The 21,108-nt window shown below is 42.7% G+C and overlaps 1 protein-coding gene and 1 pseudogene across 2 annotated transcripts in view; one reads left to right on the top strand and one right to left on the bottom strand.

The window, feature by feature from the left end:
- Positions 1-4,737: 4,737 nt before the first annotated feature.
- Positions 4,738-5,236, bottom strand: LOC119234489 (adenylate kinase isoenzyme 6-like; annotated as a pseudogene).
- A 12,476-nt stretch (positions 5,237-17,712) lies between these two features.
- Positions 17,713-21,108, top strand: part of UPB1 (beta-ureidopropionase 1) — a 28,365-nt gene continuing 24,969 nt past the window's right edge. For both annotated transcript variants that reach the window (XM_037496741.2, XM_037496742.2), the window contains exon 1: positions 17,713-17,870. In XM_037496741.2, coding sequence (XP_037352638.1) covers positions 17,767-17,870 — 104 coding nt within the window. In that variant the 5' untranslated portion in view covers positions 17,713-17,766. The remainder of the gene's footprint in view (positions 17,871-21,108) is intronic.

Genomic DNA, 21,108 nt, shown 5'->3' on the forward strand with positions numbered 1-21,108 from the left:
TTTCTTCTTTGACTTCCTCATTAAGCCAATGATCTTTCAGTAGTGTGTTGTTCAGTCTCCATGTATCAGAGAATTTCCTTATTTTCTTTTTGTAGTTGATTTCTAGGGTAATACTTTTATGATCAGAGAAGATAGTTGGTATGATATCAATATTCATAAATTTGTTAATATTTATCTTGCGACCCAATATGTGGTGAATCCTGGAGAATGACCCATGTGCACTTGAGAAAAGCATGTACTCAGCTTTTGATGTGTAGAGTGCCCTATATACGTCTATTAAATAAAAGCAATCTAATTCTTTGATAAGGAACTATATATTATTTTCTGTCTCATTGATCTGTCCATTGGTGAAACTAAGGTGATATCTCCAACCATATATGTATTTTCTCCAATGTTTTCAGATTTAATAGTAATTGCCTAATGTATTTTGGTGCTTCTTTATTTGATGAGTATATATTGATGAGTGCTATGTCTTCCTGTTTTATTGTTCCCTTAATCATTATATAATGTCTATTCCTGTTTCTTTTTACCTTTTTAAGTTGAAAGTCTATTTTATCTGCTATAAGTATGGCTATCCCTATTTCCTTTGAGTGCCGTTTTCTTGTAGAATTGTTTTCCACCCCTTTACTTTCAGGCTATTTATTCTTGGAATTTAGGTGTGTTCCCTGGAGACCACAGAAGGGTGGGTTCTATTTCCTGACCCAACTCGATACTCTATATCTTTTTATTGGTGAATTCAGTCCATTTACATTCAGTAATTATTGATATATGAAAACTCACTACTGACATTTTGTACTTAGATTTATGATTCTATTTAATTGCTTGTTCAGTTTATTCTTCTCTTTGGTTTAAATACTAAAGATCCTTTTAATATTTCCTAGAGGGGGGTTAATGGTTACAAACTTCCTAAAATTCTGTTTGTCTGAGGTCTTTTTTTCTCCCTCATATCTGAGGGAGAGTTTTTCAGGATAGAGTATTCTTGGTTGTAATTTTTTATTTTGGAGTATAATTAAAGCAGGGCCCTTGAAGCAGGGCCCCCCTAAATTTTAAGCCCAGACCTGATGAAGGATGTCAGATGCAGTTTGCCTCCAGCTCCACTGATGACAGTCCCAGCTATGGTTCCTCAGAGCCCTGCAGCCCAGGAGTTTGCCTGGACCTCAATACAGGATCCTGTCTAGGCAAGGGCTGGGCTTTTCCTTTTTATATCAGGATACTGGGAATGGGCTCAAGAATGGACCAATTTTATTGAGGCAAGAACTAGGGTGGGGGTTCCAAGGGCCCTGTCTGAAAGCAAACGGCACTTGATGCCGCCCACCCCAGCAGAGTTGGTTTGATAATTTAGGGGCCCTGCTTCAAGGGCCCTGCTTCAGTTTTAGTATGTCCCTCCATTCTTTTTGCCCATAGTGTTTCTTCAGAGAAGTCTGATATTAGTCTAAATGGGGTTCTTTTATAGGTTGTTTCCTCCCTCTTGTCAGCTTCATTATTTTTCCTTTGCCTTGGACTTTTGGAAGTTTTACTATTACATGCCATGCTGTAGTATTCTTTTTGTTTAGGTTGTTTGGATTGTTTGGGTATTGTTGTTTTTTGGCTTCCTGCATTTACATGTTCACTTTCCTCTTAAAGTTTGGAAAGTTTCCTTCCATTCGTTCTTTAAATAGTTTTTCAGTTCCCTTCTCTCCCTCTTCTCCTGGGGAAACTAGGATTCTTACATTCCCTTTCCTCGTGGTGTCAGACAACTCTCAAAGTGTTTCTTCCATATTTTTCTTTGTGACTCTTTTTCTTTTTCTATTTTGAATCTTTTCCCATTTGCATCTTTGAGTTCACTGATTCATTCTTCCATTTGGTTTATTCTACTTCTTTGGCTTTCGCCAGAACTTTTCATCTCTTCCATTGATCTTTCTACTCTTTGCATTTCTATTATTTTCTTTTGAAATTCTTATTTCAATTTCAATATTTTGGTTATTGATTGTGTTTCTCATAACATTCATTTGCTTTCCTGAGTTTTCTTGCATATCTCTAAACTGTTTGCGTTTTCTTGGTATTGTTTCAATTCTTTGATTTTCTTAATTATGGTAGTTATTAATTCTGTATCTGATAGGAAGAAAAGTTCTTCCATGTCTTCGTGACTTGGTTCTCAAGATTTGTTTTCTCTTTGTAGTGTATTCTTCCCCAGGGGACTTGCTTGGCCATTTATTTGTATATTTTTTTCTCCATGGTTTGCTTTCAATTTGTTCTGCTGCAGTTAAGGGTTTTGTTGTGTGAGGATCCTCCTCTTCCACTCTGGGCATTTACTGGTTGGTGGGCACAGCAGTCATGGCCTTATGGGGTTTGGTGTGATGCTGGGAGTTCAGCCAGGTGTCACAGTGTCCCTGGCTGGGCAGCATGTGGGGCCTGGCCAGAAGTAGCCCTGTAGCTCATCCTAAGGCTGGGCAGGGCTGGGATCTGGGCATTGTGGCTTCCAGAGCTGGGCAGGGGGCAATACATATAAATTCTTTCTTTCTTTCTTTCTTTATTTATTTATTTATTTATTTATTAAGATTTATTTATTTTGCATAAGGCCAGAGGTACAGGCCAGAGGTATAGGCCAGAGGTGTGAGTGGTAAAGGGATTCACCAGAGACAGAATGGGGAAAAGAACAGGCAAACTGACTGAAATGCACTGCTGAGGGGAGCAGTGGGCGAGTCTGGAAAGGTCTGTTGCACCATATCGGTGGCTCCCGGGCCAGGGATCGAACTCGTGCTGAAGTGCTGCAGCTAGCTTCATAGTGCTGTGCCTTAACCCCTTGCACCACCAAGGAGGCCCCTATATAAATTCTTTTACTGCAACAATCCTTTTAGATGCTATTATCCTAATTTTACAAATAAGGATATTGAGGCACAGGTTTGTTAAATAACTGTCTGGAGACCACACAGCTTTGTGCAAAACCCTATACTAAACATTAATGGTACAGATAAATAATTTCTGCCTCTACAGTTCTCAAAATTTAACAAAAAAGACAAGTACACAAATTATTATCTCGTAGGCAATTATTTATAAGTCAATTTTTTAGGTATTGTAACAAATACATATACAATATGGTAGTGTTATATTAGGAAAATTAATTTTAAAGTAATAATCTAAAAACACTAGAATTGGAGAATTAATTTCCTAGATAATACAATCTCCCTATTAATGATACAGTGATCCGGTCAAGATCTAGTGATAATGGTGAACACAGTAAGACTGGAAAAAAGGACAGAATGTAAGATATTTCTAAAGCAGAAATGATTATAATAGGTTTAATGTAAGAAAAATATCACATTTAGTTTTTTAAGTTTGGGAAACTAAAAGAAGGATGTTTATAAGAGAAAAATAAATTCACTTGAAGGCATACAGAGTTGAAGACAAAGTAGACCTTGGAGAATATATCAATAAAAAGCCTTAATATAATAAGATTCAAAAATGAAACTTAAAATTGTTAGCACCCAGGTTTGAGCTGTATATAAAAAAAATTTTAAGCGTTGAATGAACTCTGCCAGTAGGATGGCTTCTATGTATTTTCAAGTTTTATTCTCTCTTCATATTCTGCTTATCACTATTATCAATACCATTTTGCATCATCCTTTCCACAGAAATAAGATGTGATTATTATGTATCAATATTGAAGTCTGAAATATAAGAACTACCCAAAATGGATCTCAAAAATTAGGGTTTTGCTCAACATTTTTCTGGAACTTCTCTGTCAGAGTTACATTCAGGGTCCATCTATAATCCAAACTTGGGGGCCTCCCTGGTGGCCTAGGGGTCTTTGTGCCTGCTATTATCATTACTCCCTGACTTCAATCCTCCCCCAGTTGCTAACCCACATATGGCGCAGCAGACCTCTCCTGTCTTACCTGCTGCTCCCCTCGGCAGTGTATTTCAGTAGCTCCACCTGTTCTGCTCCCCACCCTATCTGTGGTGAGTCCTCTCACCCCTGCATCTCTGGCCATCATCCCAGTTCTTCTATGCAAAAATAAATTTAAAATATTTTAAATAAAATTTAAAAATATAATCCAAACTTTACAGTCACACTTTATTTGTTAACATCGCCAACATGATCACCCACTAACTTAATTCTGAATGAGATTTTCTTATTTCTTCAAAAATAAAAGCTACCCTCAAAAAGAAGAAAACATTGTTTTCAGAATCAACACTAAGGTTATTCCAGAGGTTATGCCACAGATGCAGTAAGTAGCTTCAAAAGAGGCTTTCCAAAATATTCTGAGAAATGGCCACAATTCTGTGAGGAAGGGGTGCCCCTCCTAAGAGCTGGGCATTGTACCGCAATTATTTCACAGGCCTGCTTTTATTTACCCCTCAAATCAGCCATCAAGTATAACCATCTTAAGCTACCAAAAAGTAAAAGAAGATTCAGAAAAGTGAAGAAACCTGCTCAGGGTTATAAAACTAAAACATAGTGGAGTTGGGACTTTAAAAATGTGATTTTGTGATTGCACCATGTTGTCTTTTGAGGGAGGACAGATTTATTTATTCTTTAGCAATTAAAGCATTAAATGACAGTTTTTACTCTCAATATGTAATATTTCAGGTTGCTTAGATTTCTTGTGGAGAGTAAAAACTCAAACATAAACCTTTGTTTGTATTATCTACATACCAGTCCTGCAGCACAATTTTAAAAAGAAAAATTTTACTGATAATTCCTATGATATGGTAGAACAATATCAAGAGTGATTATAAAGTGATTCATCTTGTAAGTCAAGAACTACGGTCTTTGACCCATTGCTCAATCCATTTTCAGATCTGATTAACAGTATCCTCTAGGTCTGGTTCATTGTTGGACAGCTGATGCAGTATTTCTTCCTTATAGGATGCTATGTTCTTCATAAAGAACTTGAAATAAATTTCTCACTAAATATTGTCTTTTAGTTTCTTCTCGTTATAACTCATTTCAGGCCTTTTTTACAACCCACTGTTACCTCTTTTTAGCACAAAAACCATATGAAACCAGTATTCAAAGAAAAAAGCACAACTATGGTAATCAACAATAACTCCAGCTTCTTTCATCTGGTTTTCTGACTCATCAACTATCTTCATCTAAAATGGGACAATACTGTTCATCACAGCCATCGCAAAACTGTCCTTCTCAAGCTTAATCACCCACTAAGGTATTTCAGTCCTGATCTTGTTGCAAGTTCTTTGCCTAGCATGGTTTTTCCATCCCATCATGTGCTGGCCTTTTAAGACACACTTCCATTGCTGGCTGTGAGGCAGGGGCACAGGTGAGGTCAGCATTGTGTGTCAGGAGGTGCTTTAGATGCCTATGTCACTAACTTTTGGCAGCTCCTGTCCCTTGGGTTTGTACCACAGTACCTTTGCTAAAATAACACTGCTCCACAATGGATGAAGTTATTAATTAAATGGTGTGACTACTAAATAATCCTATCTCATATAGCCATAACTTAAATACTTTTTAATTTTTGTTTCCCACCACTTTCTGTAACCAATTAATTCATCAAAATATTGAGGCACATAAGAACAACCAGTGATGGAAATTTGTCATAGGTTTGGACTTAAGTCTACCTTACAGAAGTACAGAATATTAGAACTAGAAATGTCTTTAAATCATCAGGTCTGATTTTCTCTGATTATAGTATTATATGATTTAAGAATCTTATAATCCAGGTCAACAAGCAAATAGCACTTCCTTTCCTTACATAACACGTTAACTGAGGGCTATTATGTATTTGCCATCAGGGCTTTATTCCTGCACACTCAGTTTAACACAGACAGCAAGTTTTACTTATTTTTTTTTTTTAAATTCTACTCATTCACCACTGGCCCACCATATACATTTATATATAGCAGACACTGATACTACCCGAAACTGGGTTGGGAGTGTGTTGGCTTGAATTATTTAAGAGAAAAACATTTCTACTTGTCCTGCCAAACACATTGATCAATGCTCACTTAAGTGATGTAATCATCCCTCATTTTGTAAGGTCTACTCTCTCTTTTTAGGTGACTAAGCAGTGTGCAATCTTCCTTCCTTTAATGGGATAATTTTCAAGCTTGCTTTATCCTTCCGGGTTTTGTTTGGTTTTACAATTTCATGCAATCATTTTCTCCTGTGAATATGGTGAAAGGTTTCATGGTTGGAGTTTTTCTTTAGCACACGTGTCTCTAGAACTCTTTAAACATGCTTTCCTAACACTGGAGCAGTGTAAGCCTTCACTGATGTTCCAAACAGACTGGCTACACTGCAACAACCATCTTTTTCTGCTTGCAGTCCTTCTTTTCCTTCTCCTAGACTGACCTTCCTGTGTCCTCCACACATCCTTCTGGCTCTGATGTTTGTTCTCCTACCTCTGGACCTGTGTGGCACTTTTGGTAATGTTATCATCTAACATTGTAAACACAGCTACTGTTTATTAAGCACTAGCCATGTGCTATGTCTGAAACCTTATGTACATAACACAAACTACCTAGCTTGTCTTTTTACCCCTGCACCATGCTCCTCCCATTCCCTGTAAAGTCGGTCACTTTAAGGCCTCGCACATAGCAAGGCCTTACACATAGTGTAAGCCTTCACTGATGTTCCAAACAGACTGGCTACACTGCAACAAGTGCTCAAAAAAAAAAAGGAGCCATTATTATCATCATTATGAGAACAAGCACCATATGACCATATGACTTATTCATGTTCAATCCCAGTGCCTGACACAACGTCAGGCTCATTCAACAAATGTTTATACAACTAACCAGTGGAGAACAAATGTTATATGGCTAGAAGACCTTCTGAAACAAGTGGTGCAGCGTGCTGACTGCTAACACTAACTCTTCAGCAGGAGTTTTCTGGACAGGAAAAGCACCCAGTCAAGTTAGTAAAGATGGGGCTGAGGATCCCAGAAGCACAACCTGGAAGTCCAGCAGAATGCGCAGTACCAAGTCCAGGAAGCTAGTGTTGGCTAGTGACCATAGGGTCTGAGGCAGAAGAAGGCTTTCTGTAGATTGCTCTGGATACAGGCCAATGTCACTTTAGCACCCCAGGTGTAGACAGCATGGTCAGACTAATGTCCTTGGATTAGAGAGAAATTTAGGACTTAAAAGAAGCCTCTTGGGCCTCGCCGGTGGCGCAGCGGTTGAGCGCTGGGCTGTGAAGCTGTCTGCAGCTTCTGCAGCGCCTGTTCAATCCCCGGCTGGCAAGGGCCCCACATGGCACGCAGACCTCTCCTGCCGCTCCCGCTGCTCCCCTCAGCAGTGTATTTCATCAGTCTGCTTGTTCTGCTCCCCGCTCTGGCTCTGGTGGATTCTCTCACCCTCCTGCACTTCTGACCGTACCCAGTGCTTGTATAAAATAAATAAATAAATCTTAAAAAAAATGCTCTTAATGATGAAGGGGGTGCCTGATTCTTAGAGAGTTGAAGCACCCACAGAGACCCAAGGGTGAGTTTTTGGAGCCCTGGTATTTGGCAGTGGCAGTATGGGATGTAGTCTGTGCTAGCATCTGGGCAAGAGCTAGCAGAGCCCAGAGACCAAAGTGAAACTCAAAATTCACATTCAAGTATTTGATGGCATTGGGTTGAAAAGGGGATGGAACACTAGGGTGTCAGATAGAGGCTTGTATTTAAGGAAATTAAACATATATCCAGTTTCTAAACTGGAGTGTAAGAAGGCTAATGCCTCAAACATGGCAGGCAAATTATTAGTTTAGGGCACCGCTTTAGAGAGGGTTTGCGGCAAGATTGATATCTGAAGCAGGATCCTGGGAATAAGGACAGGACTTGCTAGTGGTAAGGTGGTTGGCGGTGGGGCAGAGAATCTGTTAGGTTATTATAGTACTGCAAGCCCTCCAGGGTGGATCATTAGCACACAGAGAGCACCCTGGAGTACAAAAGCTACTTTGTTTCAGCGTTAAGGATTTTGAGGTGCTAATTATCTAGAGACAGTAAGTACAGTACACAAATCTATTTGGCCTTTTAACAAATATCTAATGATTTCTCTGTACTTCTTTCACCCCCAGGTTGTATATACCTGTGTCCTAACTGGGTCTCTCCATCCCCCCATACAGTGATTTTTTTTTCCCCCTAATTGAGCACCAAATACAACCACTTCCAAATTGAAATTGCTCTTTACAACCACAAGACAGTTGTTTCAGTCTCTGTTCTGGGACTATTACAGTCACCATTATTTAGGTCCATATACACTAGCAATAAAATGGGTCCTATTACTTTAAAACCAACCAAATCAATCCAAATAAAGCCCATACAATGCTGCTGCTGCTGCTGCTGCTACTGAAAATAATATGATCTTCCCATTACCTGGTTCTCCAGTAAAATCCCACTTTTTGACTTTCACTTCTTCAGATAACAAACTGCCTCTTCTGTATTAACCTATGGTCTCTTTATGGTTCTTTGGATTTGATATTCCTAAGGTTTCTTGGTCCATGTTAAATCAATTTACACAGATAATGGACTACCTGGTTCAACTACCTATCTGATGATTGGTTTCTTCTGCAATACTCCCACCAAGTGGTCATCTAGACTGTCCTTGAACACCATGAATGACTGAGGACTCACTTCCTGAGGATTCACCTTTGAATCACCTGTTGAAAAGAAATGTTTGGGGATGAAATATGCCTCCATGAGTTTCCATCCAGTGACTCCAGCTCCTCTCCTTAGGATCATGTGACACAAACATAAACCTCTTATACGCAGCCCCCTTCTGATATCTAAATAAGGTGATAGTATCCTTCCTAAGTTCGTTTGCTTTGCTTTGTTGGATATATTCAAGATGATCAATATGCCTTATATCTACCCCAGAGCCAGATAAATTTCAGGTATGTGTTTGTCAGCATAGAGCAGATGGGAACAGTCACCGCCCTTGTGTTCTGGATACTATACATCTCATAATACAACCTAAGACTAAAACAGCTTTTGTGGCAGCCACAACACACTGTTGACTCACATTGAGCTTACAAACGACTAAATACCCCTCACTGCCATATATATTACTGCTAAGTCCATTGCAGATTTATGTAATTGTTTTAAGGGAAGGAGGCAGAGATGAAGGTTTATTTAACATATTGATATTTCATGAAATTTGGGGCCCAAAAATTCAATCTGGAATTTTGTATTCCTGATGATACCAAGTCTATGCTTACTTTCCTAGTCCAAATGATTAGACAAATTAGTTGTAAGTCATGGGCTAGGTTTCTGCTTAAGCTAGTCAGCTGTGCTTTATTTGACAGCCTCAGATTGTAGCCTTCAAATTCACTCAAAATTATTGATAGAAAAACTGGTGGAATGAGTGCAAATGATTCAATGCATAAAGGCATTAGCATCACTGGCAAAATAATTCAAGAAAGTATCCGGTACATTAAGAATGTTATATGATATCCAAAAACCCTTTCTTTGATTAAAAATAGTATCTTAGGGCCTCCGTGGTGGCACAAGGAGTTAAGACGCAACCTATGAAGCTGTCCACAGCCACTGCAGCACAAGTTCGATCCCTGGCCAGGGAGCTACCCACATGGTGCAGCAGACCTCTCCTGTCTCACCCGCTGCTCCCCTCAGCAGTGTATTTCAGTTGATTTGCCTCTTCTGTTCCCCACTCTGTCTCTGGTGGATCCTCTTACACCCCCACATCTTTGACCTGTACCCCAGTTCTTGTAAGTATAAATAAATAAATCTTTTAAAAAATTCAGATCATGAATGGCAGATAGAGTGCTTTTTTTTTTAAGATTTATTTATTTATGCATACAAGAACTGGGGTACAGGCCAGAGGTGTGGGGGGTGAGAAGATTCACCAGGGACAGAGTGGGGGAACAGAACAGGCAGATTGACTGAAGTACACTGCTGAGGGGAGCAGCAGGCGAGTTAGGAGAGGTCTGCTGCGCCATGTGGGTAGCTCCCTGGCTGGCCGGGGGATCGAATTCATGCTGCAGAGGCCTCGGACAGCATCATCTATTGTATCTTAACCCCTTGCATCACCAGGGAGGCCCCATAGAATGTTTCAAATAAGATTCATTAAATAAGATTGGCTTGTGGTTAAACGGAAAAAAAAAAAAGAAAAACCTAAGAAGAGTTGTCAAGTAATTTACTTAAAGCTGCAGATACCTAATTTAACCAGGATTAAAATCTATTTATGTACTTTCCAATATGATCCAATGACTTTCTGTTCTATTGTACTCTTTCTTGAAGTAGGCAGCTGTTACTTATAATTAGGACATTTCTGAAAATAGGGTCTGATATATTATCTATAACTCAAGAAATTTAAGCCAAAGTCTCCTACTTCTAATCCAAGGAAATATGGGTCAAGACACTAATCAGAGAGGGATCAGCCATGAGATATTGAACCTGTAACTTCTCAGTAAATGTATTGTGTGTGTCATAAGAAGCTCTCCCTGAGGGTGGATTCCCCACCTCATAAATACTGTTGTTGGCGTCATTCAAGGACTAGGGTCCCTTATAATCAGGGCGCAAAGATAGCTGAAAGTCTTATTGAAAGTAGAGGATTCTAAATCCGCCTCAACTAGGGTGGTTTTTTTTAAAAAAATAGGCCAAATAAGCAGTTACTGAGTTAATACATGTAAAGAGGACTTGGTAAGTGACTATATAAACATTTGTAAATACTGATATGGTGTTCAATTTGTTTTATAAATAACTTATTGCACCATTCATATGCAAAGCATTGTAGATTCAAAGACAGGTCATACTTGTATGCTGAAAAACTTAACAGATTCAACATAAGGCAATGCAAGCCTGAAGGTGCCAGGAAAGGCTTTATTACTTTTTTTTTTCATTTTATACCTTTTTTACATCATTTTTCTTTTTTGCACATGTATGCATTTTCATCTTGGTTATAGTCCCCATACAATTCTCACCCCCCTTGTTTTGACCCTACTCCCTCTTCCCTTTCTCCCCCTCCCCCGTAGTGTGTCTCTGATTTATAATTGCCTGTTGATTTTGATTTTTACTTTATTATAATTAGTCTTTTTCCTGGTCCCTTATTTAGGTTTTCTAGATTCCTGCTATGAGTGAGACCATCCGGTATTTTTCTATTTCTTTCTGGCTAACTTCGCTGAGCATGATCCCTTCCAGCTCCATTCATGTTGCTGCAAATTGCATGAGTTTATCTTTTTTGATTGCTGAGTAATATTCCATGGTGTATATGTCCCACATCTTCTTGATCCAGTCATCTATTTTTGGGCATTTGGGTCGTTTCCATTGCTTAGCTATTGTGAATAGTGCTGCTATAAAAATAGCGGTGCAGGTGCCCTTTGGAATTAATGCTTCTGTGTCCTTTGGGTAAATACCTAGGAGTGGAATTGCTGGATCATATGGAAGCTCTATCTTTAGTAGGTTGAGGAATCTCCACACAGCTCTCCATAGTGGCTGGACCATTTTGCATTCCCACCAGCAGTGCAGGAGAGTTCCTTTTTCTCCACAACTTCGCCAACATTTGTTGTTGCTAGTTTTTTTAATATGTGCCATTCTCACTGGCGTAAGATGGTATCTCCTCGTAGTTTTGATTTGCATTTCCCTGATTACAAGTGATGCTGAACATTTTTTCATATGCCTGTTAGCCATTTGCATTTCCTCTTTGGAGAAGTTCCTTTTTAGCTCTTCTGCCCATTTTTTGACTGGATTATTTACTTTGTTTTTGTTGAGTCTCCTCAGCTCTTTGTATTTTTTTGTGATGAACCCTTTATCATTAGTGTTGTGTGCAAAAATTTTCTCGCAGTAGGTGGGGTTTCTCTTTGTTTTGGTTATTGTCTCTTTTGCTGTACAGAAGCTCTTCAATTTGATGTAGTCCCAGCTGTTTATCTTTGACAGGAAAGGCTTTGTTAAAGAGGAGACACTTGAATTAAACTTTAAGGTTTGGGTAACAAGTATCTACGTGAATAAGGAGCTAATAAAAGACTGAGCTTGAAATAATGTGGAGTGTTTATGCAACTGGAAATAGTTTAACAATGCTGAAACCCAAAATATGGACCAGGGAAGAGTTATAATGTGATGAGGCCAAAACAGAAAACCTTACACCATGCAATCTTAGACTTCAGCCTAAACTAAGGAAAGGCACTGAAAAACAGATCACCTTAGGAACCAAGGCCAGGGCGAGTTTAAAATTGGGAAGCAGAAATACTCATTATGAATTGGCTGAAGTAATCTAGTAGCTGATGAGAGCCTGTGCAAGGAATGTGTAAGTAGTAATAAGAATGTATAAGATGCACCATAATCCCACACTACCGGGATGGGTAGGCCGCAGTGGGGAGGCCTGGGGAGAGGAGGGATTAGCGTCAAAATAAGGGGGGGGTGCAATTGTATGGGGAATATAACCAAAATGAAAATGCATACATTGTGCAAAAATGAAAAATGATTTAAGAATTATATAAAATAAAATATTTTTAAAAAAGATGCACCATAATACAGAAGAAAAGGAGGCTATTGAAAATGTTGTGTGGGGGTGGAGGGAATCACCTCATCTGAATTTTTCTCTCAGGGCCTCTCTCATGTATGACACTTATACCATCAGTTCTTTCTCAGTTCTATTAAAATGAAGCTGGTTAATGTAGTTTAGTGTTGGTTAGCTAATATTAAGATGAATTATTAAAGTTTAGTGAAAGGAAAGGCGACTTTGTAGGGATGGGTTGGGCTAGTCATGAGGGGAGAATAAAGGGACCGAAAACAAAAACAAGGAACAATGAGTTCAGGTAGCTAAAAGAGAGGCAAAGAAACTTCGTATGTCATGACTTTGGCAGGCGGACTCTGTTCTACTATAAAGCCCATTTTCAGTCAGCTTGAGTGCTCTATTCCAAAACTCTTTTCTATGAGACTACACAAGAATACATAAGGATGTCTATTATGTAGACATTACATCTACGTAAGGATAAGAACAATAAAAAAAAAACTCTAGCAAAGAAAAAGAACTGTGACTTCCAGCTAAGGAACACCATGCGATGACAAGTTAACCCAGAAATTGTGCCCTTAGGAAGTTGTTTAGAAATCGGGTCACTTCAGATCTTTCCCCTTTGACTATAAAGTGAAATGCTGGCTCCTGTATTTTCATTTCCAGTAAGTGTGAGTGTCATGTTTACCTTGGAACTCTGTCAAATACCAAGATGCTCTGCTCCACAGTTCACAGTATTATACAGAGGATCAAATGGGATAAAAAGAGGCAAAATCTTTTTGTGCTATAACTGCTGCATGAGAGCAGGCAGCCTCTCTGGCTCACAGGAGAAAAGAGGACAGGTGCAATCGCAGTGTCACAGTCCGGCAAGGATTGCTCACCAACAACGGTCATAAAATTTTAGTGCTTTGAATGTTAATGAGCAGTATCCACAGTACCTTGAGTACCTTTGCTAAGAGATTAAAATTAACATACACTGTGAATTTAAAAGTCACACCTAGAGCCACTATCCTTTTTAACAAGCTGTTATTATAAAACCAGCCTCTAATATGAAACTCTTTTGTCACAATAAGCACATAAAGAGAATTTTATATATGACTAATCTGCTAAAATCACATTTTAGTAGAATTAGAAAGGCTTAGATCATTTCTACAGACCAGCTTCCTCCCCTCCCCCGCCTTTCTTACAACAGGAAAACTAAAGTAATAGTGGAACTCAGTCTAACCTGCAGTTTTCCTGACTCCTGGTCTACAGCTGTTTTCTTCTAAAAATTTATTTTAATAAAGTAATTCAAACATAAAGAGAAGCATAATAACAACATCCAGATTTTTAAGATGTTCATATCATATGCTTCAGCTTTTTTTTTAAAGTTTTATTTATGCATACAAGAACTGGAGTGTAAGCCAGAGATCGGGGGTGGGTGGGTGAGAGGATTCACCAGACAGAGTAGGGAGCTGAACAGGCAGATCCACTGAAATACACTGCTGAGGGGAGCAGCTGGCAAGGCAAGAGAGGTCTGCTGCGACATGTGGGTTGCTCTGTAGCTGTGGATAGAACTCTACTGTAGTGGCTGGCAGTATCTTGATAGCCCTGTCTTTAACCCCTGCACCACCAGGGAGGCCCTTCAGCTCTTTTTTTTAAAAAAATTATAATATAAATCAGATGATCCTGATTCCTCGATCCCATTCCCCTACCTCCCTCTCCAGAGATAACCAGCATACTGAGGTTGTGGCATTTCATCCTTCTTGTTCATGTTTTCATGCACTTACCAAACGACTATATATCCATAAACCACACCATGTTGTCACAGAAAGAGTTGGCCTTCAAAACAAGGAAGAGTCCTTCACTCTAGTATGTTTATAGGCAGTTTAAACTTCTGGGGTTTGGCTAAATATTGCAAAAAGAAACTAGGGCATGGCTTAAACTCTTTATAAATTATTACAGAAGGATCTAGTGAAGTGTCCTGTTGATGTAGATTTTGGAGTTAGTGGGTTTGAAGTGCAGGATCCTTGAGTTCACTCTGGGAAAGGTTTCGCCAGAGCTCCCCTTTCAGCAGCAGGCTGCGAGTTTCCCAGATGAGTTTCTCCATGAGACAGAGACATTGGTTATATTTAAAGAACAGGTTTATTAGGAAAAGGGAACAGAAGAATAAAGGACACTTGCATAAACACAAGCGGGCAGGAAGAGCTGCCCCAAAGGAACAGGTTTGCTAAGAAAGGCCTGCATGCTTGCAGGCGGGCGGCTTTGAGGAGAGCTGCCTCCGCTGTGGGAGATCAGTGAAGAGAAGCCCGGCATGGTACAGGTCACGGGCAGGCAGCAAGCTGCTGCCCTGCAGGGGGACAGAGAGCTGGCGAATAGAAGCACCTGCATAGTCACAGGTGGGCAAAAGGGCTGCTGCTCCGTGCCAGTGCGGAGACTGCACTAATATAGTCCTCTTCTCTTTGGGAGGGGTCACTCCTATGTGGAGTGGCCTGTTTGCTGCTGATTTTGGAGACCAGAGGTACACAGAGATTCCACAATGGGCCCAATCTCCGTATCTTCTCCTTCAGGTCTATGTTCCTGATACCCCCTACAGCAGTCTGGTACCTGCTTGGGTCTTATGCCCCATGATAAGGTACTGGAGCCTAAGGATCTTGATTTCCATAACTGGATTAATGTTACATTAATCCCCTCTACCCCCACCTCCAGCTCTTGGCATTTTGTGAGTCAGGTTTTAGTCTTGTGATGCCTCCTTTAGATTTTCTATTCTTTCCTCCATCACCATTATTATTTAAGAGTAAAAAAAGATCAGGCAAATTTAAAATGTTTAACATTTTTATTATTCTTCTCTGGTGTTTCATATTTGTGAACCACTTGTTTATAATGACTTAGTGTGACCTGTCACCCAACGATAGGGAAAGGTGTTATACCACCTTATACGCAACTTACCAAGTAAGAATAGTTTCTGCTTAAAGTCCAACTCAAAAGTTGTGATTTAGTGAATATGTCCTCCACCCCATCAAAATTAATTCTTTATGAGTGCCAAAGCCCTGTCGATACAAAAACAGACCAGACCCAGGTCCTGTCCAGACCTCAGCAATAATTACACAGCAGTGTTTGATAAATGCGCTAACAGAGGTATCCATAGAGGGTTAGTAGAGTCTAACTTTTCCTAGGGATACTGTAGAAGACCTTTCAGAGGAGGTAATGTTTGAGCTGCATCTTGTAGGATGAGTAGGAGTTCTTAAAACACAAGATGGAAATTCATTCCAGGTAGGGAGACGCTGAATGAGAGGGTACAAAGGATGGTAACATACTTGTGTTAGACAACTAAGAGGAGATATTGGAGGTAGAGAGATAAGTTAGAACGCTGGTAAGAATTCAAGCAAAAGATGACATGATTGCAGGCATGAGGTGAGAGGGGGAAGGATTTTAACAAAATTCAGGAGATAAATTTAGCAGAACTTGATGCTTGATTACATGGAGGAAAGAAAGAACATGGAGGAGTTGGAGATGACTCCCAAGGATTTGGCAAATGAGTGGGTAGTGAAGTCATTAACTAAAATAGGAAATACCACACACAAGATAAGAGCAGGTCTAAGAAAGGTGGGTTCAAGTTCCCTCTAAGGCATTTTGAGTTGGCAAAAGGCCTGCAAGAGGCCGTCAATGAGTTTCCTTTTCTAATCCAGAAATCACCCCTTCCTCTGAGCTGCATAGCATATGGTATACTTTTTCTGTATCACTTAAATCTGCTGTATTTATAAGTCTTTTCAAATGTATCCCTCCCTTAAATCATGGAGAAAAAGTACTAGGTCTCGATCATTTGTTCACAGCCCTTATTACAACCCCTTATTATATACAAAAGGCCTTCAGCTAAAGTTCGCATTTTTGAAAAGGCGGCTCCATCAGATAATACTCAGAAGCTGCCAGTTAACATTTATCAAAACAATGACCAAAACTTTAACATTAGTGACTTACAGAAAATATCTAAAGTATTTGACCCTGCAGCACCTACTTTCACAATAGCTAGCTCCTATTGTGCGTATCTTTTAAGCAAACTTGCAAGGCAGTGGTATTCCTGTTTTACAGATAGAGCAACCTAAGTCGAGAGTGTCTAAATTATTTGCCTGGGGTCACAAGGTTTGCAAGTGGCCAAACCGGAACTGGGAGAGACTTGTTCCTTTACGATGCTGCCTTGCCAGGACTAAGGGGGCCTGACTGTCCTAATTCACAGTTGGACTGAAAACAGGGCGCCAGAGAGAATGGGACTTCTAGCTCGTTGGAAATTGCAAGAGGGCCCTAAGCGTATCATCCCAGTCACATTCTAAAGCGCCCCCCTCCCGGGGAAGTGCCCACCGCTGAGCTGAGAGAGGGCCCAGGGTCCACCCATTGGGTGGGCCGCCCGCAGCCCCAGTACCCGGCATTTCACAGCATTAACTCAGCGACAGCGGAGTTAGCGATCGCGTCTGCGCTCTGGCTCCCAAGCGCAGGATGGGGAGGGGGATGGGGGGTGGGGATGGGGGGATAAGGAATGGGGATGGGGAGATGGGGTGGGGGTAGTGATGGGGGTGGGGAAGGGGGGAAGGGGGGATGGGGTAGGGGTGGGGGTGAGGATGGGCGGGGTGGGGGTGGGGATGAAGGGGCTGGGGGTGGGGCTGGGGGGGACTGGGGGGTGCTGCAAGGTACTGACAATACTAGTGCAAGGGCTTGTAGAGACTCGTCCCTCAGGGTTTATGAATTTTCGGAAATACAGGTTACTGGAAGACAGTGGGGTAACCTCCTCCCTCGGGACACTGAAGCCCGTCCGGGCCCTTCCTCTGTGTGTCCTGAGGCAGGCAGGGCCGGTTGCAGTCCCCACTGTGCGGGCCGGAGACCGCGGAGGCGGCAGGGAGTTGCAGCCAGTCCCCGAGAGGGCGGGAACGGGGCCTCGGCGGGCGTCCTCGACCTCCAGGAGGCCGCCTCCAAGTCCTCGGTCCTGTCCCGACATCTCGGGGCCGGTAAGAGGAGGAACCTGAAGGCGAGGGAGAGTGAGACGGCGAGAGAACCGCCCGGCACCTGCTCGAAGGCCCCGGTGGGCTGCGCCGCGGGAGGCCCACCCCGGCCCAGGGGCGCGGCGCGGGCGCGACGGCAGAGGGTCCCGCGCGCCCCGACGGGGCGTGCCCGGCGCGTGCCGGGGAGGAGGAAGCCCAGAGGCGGGCGACGCCCGGGAGCTCTGCCCGCTGGCGCGGCGCGAGGAGGGGGCGTGTCGGGCTCCGCGGCGGCCGGAGCGCCGGGGTCGAGGGGAGTGAAGGGCGCGTGCGCGGGCCCAGCCCCCGCCGCTCCTCCTCCCCCACCCCCCGCATTCTGAGGGCAAAAGGCTGTTTTCGGCGTGGACTTCGGCGCCTGCGGACACCTGCCATGGCGGGGGCAGAATGGGAGTCTCTGGAGCGGTGCTTGGAGAAGAACCTGCCGCCCGCAGACTTGCGGGAGGTGAAACGCCTGCTCTATGGCAAGGAGACCAGGTCGGGGACTCAGTGGCCGGGATGCGGGCGCGCCTTGGGGCCCGACAGTGCGGGGCCGGGGGAGGACGAGGACTGACGTAGGGCTCTGAGGGAGCTGTGACGAAGTGCTGAGGTGCTGGGCGGCGAGAGTAGATGCGATGACTCAGGGACGCTCAGGGCTTGCACAACCGCGAGGTGACGTTTATAAGCTACTTCTCCCCCAGTTGCCCCAACCAGAAGAGACAGATGAGTGGGGGAGTTTACTCTCTGGATCTTTCTCTGTGGCCACCCAACTCTCCTTCCCTGTTTCTAGTGACCAGCTTCCTCCCCAGAGCTGGACCTGTATTCTAAGTGGCTGTCTGGGTCTGTGCCCCCCACCAGAGCCCCAGCCATTCAACTAATTGCCCAGACCCAGCCCTGCCTTTCCCTTCTAGCGATGACAGCTTCTGATGGAGTCTTGGAGACAGAGACAGTTGAATCTGGTTGGCCAAGGAACCTTTCCCGCGGACAAGCCACAAGAATTAGTTACCACATCAGACCAGATGGTTTCACTCAGTGCAGATGGTTTTCCATTCCCAGCCAGTCTTGTGCATCACTAGAATTTTCTGAGGGCTGTGCATTACTAGACACTGGGTATATAAAGCTGGAAGACACTAGTCTTTCCACTTGTTTCTTTTCAATAGACTCACTTCTCTCAAAGCAACCAGAAGATGTAAATCATATCCTGTTGTTCCTTTGCTTAAAACTCTACAAGGTATTTCCTTGACTTTAGACTGAAATCTAATCTCTGACCCCATGCTGCGCCACACTAAAAGCCCTTCCACCTCCTTGCCCATTTGTGGATTCCCTTCATCTAGCCAGACTGAGTCCTCCCTGACCTTGTGGCAGTGACCTTGAGCAAAAGCCTAGTCAACTCACCTGAAATTCAGAGATGTTAATTAGAACAGCGATTCCCACCACCTGTTGCTGTAGAGTTTTTGCAGGGAGGCCAGACCTTAGATCCAGGAGTTTTTTTCACTGCTAGTGGATAGAAACTGTAGAACAACTGCCTATGGGCCTAGGAGTCACACAGAAGGGCTGTTCATCCAGAAGTACCCAGGACTGGGTGACTCTAGACCTCTCCAGTGGCTCCTGCTAGGGTACCGCTCTCCACGCACCTATAAAGACTCATTGTGGGCAAAGTCTCTTAGAATTGAGGCTCCCAAGTGTCTTAAAACTAGAATGCCTCAGGCTATAGTTTCTAGGGATGGAATAAGTTTGTTTTAAGGGTGATGTGGGTATGCTCTCTTGGGGGAAAAAACAGAGAGAACTCGTGGGTGTCAGGGAGAAATAAAGCACAAGAGTGTTAGGAAAAGAGAAAGCAGTTTCCCATGAAGCTAAGTAGAGCACATTCTACAGATCAGGGTAGGGACTACCTTGCAAGAGGCACTTTATATGAGCATTCAGAGTGCTCCAGGGTAGGAAGGGATTATAACAGATAATGAAATGACAGCGCCCCATCCATTGGTCAATCCTGGGGCTTGGTTCAAATATCTGAATAAGTGGCTTACCTTTTCCCTTGTTTCCTAGTCCCTTGATTCTCTTCCACTTGCCACTGAGTCCATCCAGGCTTTACCTCTAGGGTATAAACCATATCTGCTCATTCCTTGAGATGGGATAGGATTTGACTATGTACAGAATTGAAAATGGAAGATAGAAAATTGTTAATTATTTAAAAACTCTTCTCCCATTTAAACTCCTGCTCATTCCTCACAGCCTGAGTCAGACATGGTCACCTCTGTGAAGGTCTGGTAGACCTGCAGGCCCTCCTTTGGATTCGTACTACACTCCATACAAGACCACTTCTCCCAGTTACATGCAGTGCCCAACACAAAGATGATGCTTAGTAAATATTTGCTGAATGGATCAGCTAAATGGGCTTTTGCCTGTTCCAGACAGGTGAAATCTCCATTTGAGGACTCTGAATTTGAGGACTGCCAAAATGAAGAATTCATTAATTCAATGAATATTCATTGAGCATTTACATTTCTCTTGGGCAGTAGGGGTTTCTGCCTCAAGGGGCTTTCTGTCTTTTGGTGGTTGCCCTACAGTGTGAGACAAAGATGAAGAGAATTTATAGATGCAGGGCTGGGAGCAGGTCAGGAAGGCTTCCCAGGGCAACATGCTTGAGCTTCACCCTGAAGGAGCTGGAGAGTTGGCTTGGAGATAGGAGAGCTTCAGGGGCTCCAGGCCAAAGTCCAAACACCAATGGACATGTCCATCTGGGGACAGTGAGTGTAGAGTGCTATGAGAGGAGGTGGGAGTAAATGAGGGGGGTCCTGGGGGAACTGTACATTGCTGAGGCTCTGACCTGATAGTGGTCGGGGCTTTCAAAGAATTTGAAAAGGTCATGTGAATGATGAGAAAGCCTAATGCAAAGAGTGCTTGGAGATAAAGAGGTGGGAAGTTCCCAGAGGTCACAGGGAGGTCAGCAGAAGTATGGATAGCAGTGGGTGTGATGGACAAGATCAAGATCCTTCAGTCTTCTGGTCTGGGCCATCAGGTGGCTGATGCATTCATTGCAAGAGAAGCAGCCTTGGGGGAGGCTGATGAGTTGAATTGGGCATGCTGCTTAGTTTCCTGGAGCTGCTTCCATTTGGTTGCCACGAACTGAATGGCTTAAAACAAAAGAAATTCACTATTCTGAAGACTAAAAGTACAAATTTAAAATGTTGGTAGGGCCAAAACCATCCAAAAGCCTGGGGGAGAATCCTTCCTTTTTCTAGTTTCTGGCAACTTCTAGCATTCCCTGGCTTGTGGCAGTAGCACTCCAGTCTCTGCCTCCATCTTCACATGGCTTTCTTCTTTCCCTGTGCCCTCCTCTGGATGTTGCTTATGAGAACTTGTCATTGAATTTAGAGCTCACTGGGATAACCCAGTATGGTCTTATCTTGAGATCCTTAATTACATCCATAAAGATTCTTTACAAACCAAGGTCCTATTCATAGGTTCCATATACTCATGGACATATCTTTTGCGGGGCTACAGTTCAGCCCCACTATAGGGACCACTGGATGGGGGCACCTCAGGAGAGAGCTGTTTTGGAGATGGTCGTTCCAGTTGGAGGAGGCTGGGGTGCAGAGTAGGAGAAGCCCAGGTGGAAATCTGGAGAACCTTGGATATTAAAATGGCCAGAGGACACTGTCACTTTGTGGGAGACCCCAGGAGTGAGGTTGTGGGGGTGGAAGGGTCCTAGGGTGCATAGCATGGATGCTGAATG

This window comes from Talpa occidentalis, unplaced genomic scaffold (genome assembly GCF_014898055.3).
Source record: "Talpa occidentalis isolate TD23 unplaced genomic scaffold, MPIMG_talOcc4v2.1 talOcc4.8, whole genome shotgun sequence".
Taxonomy (NCBI): Eukaryota; Metazoa; Chordata; class Mammalia; order Eulipotyphla; family Talpidae; genus Talpa; species Talpa occidentalis.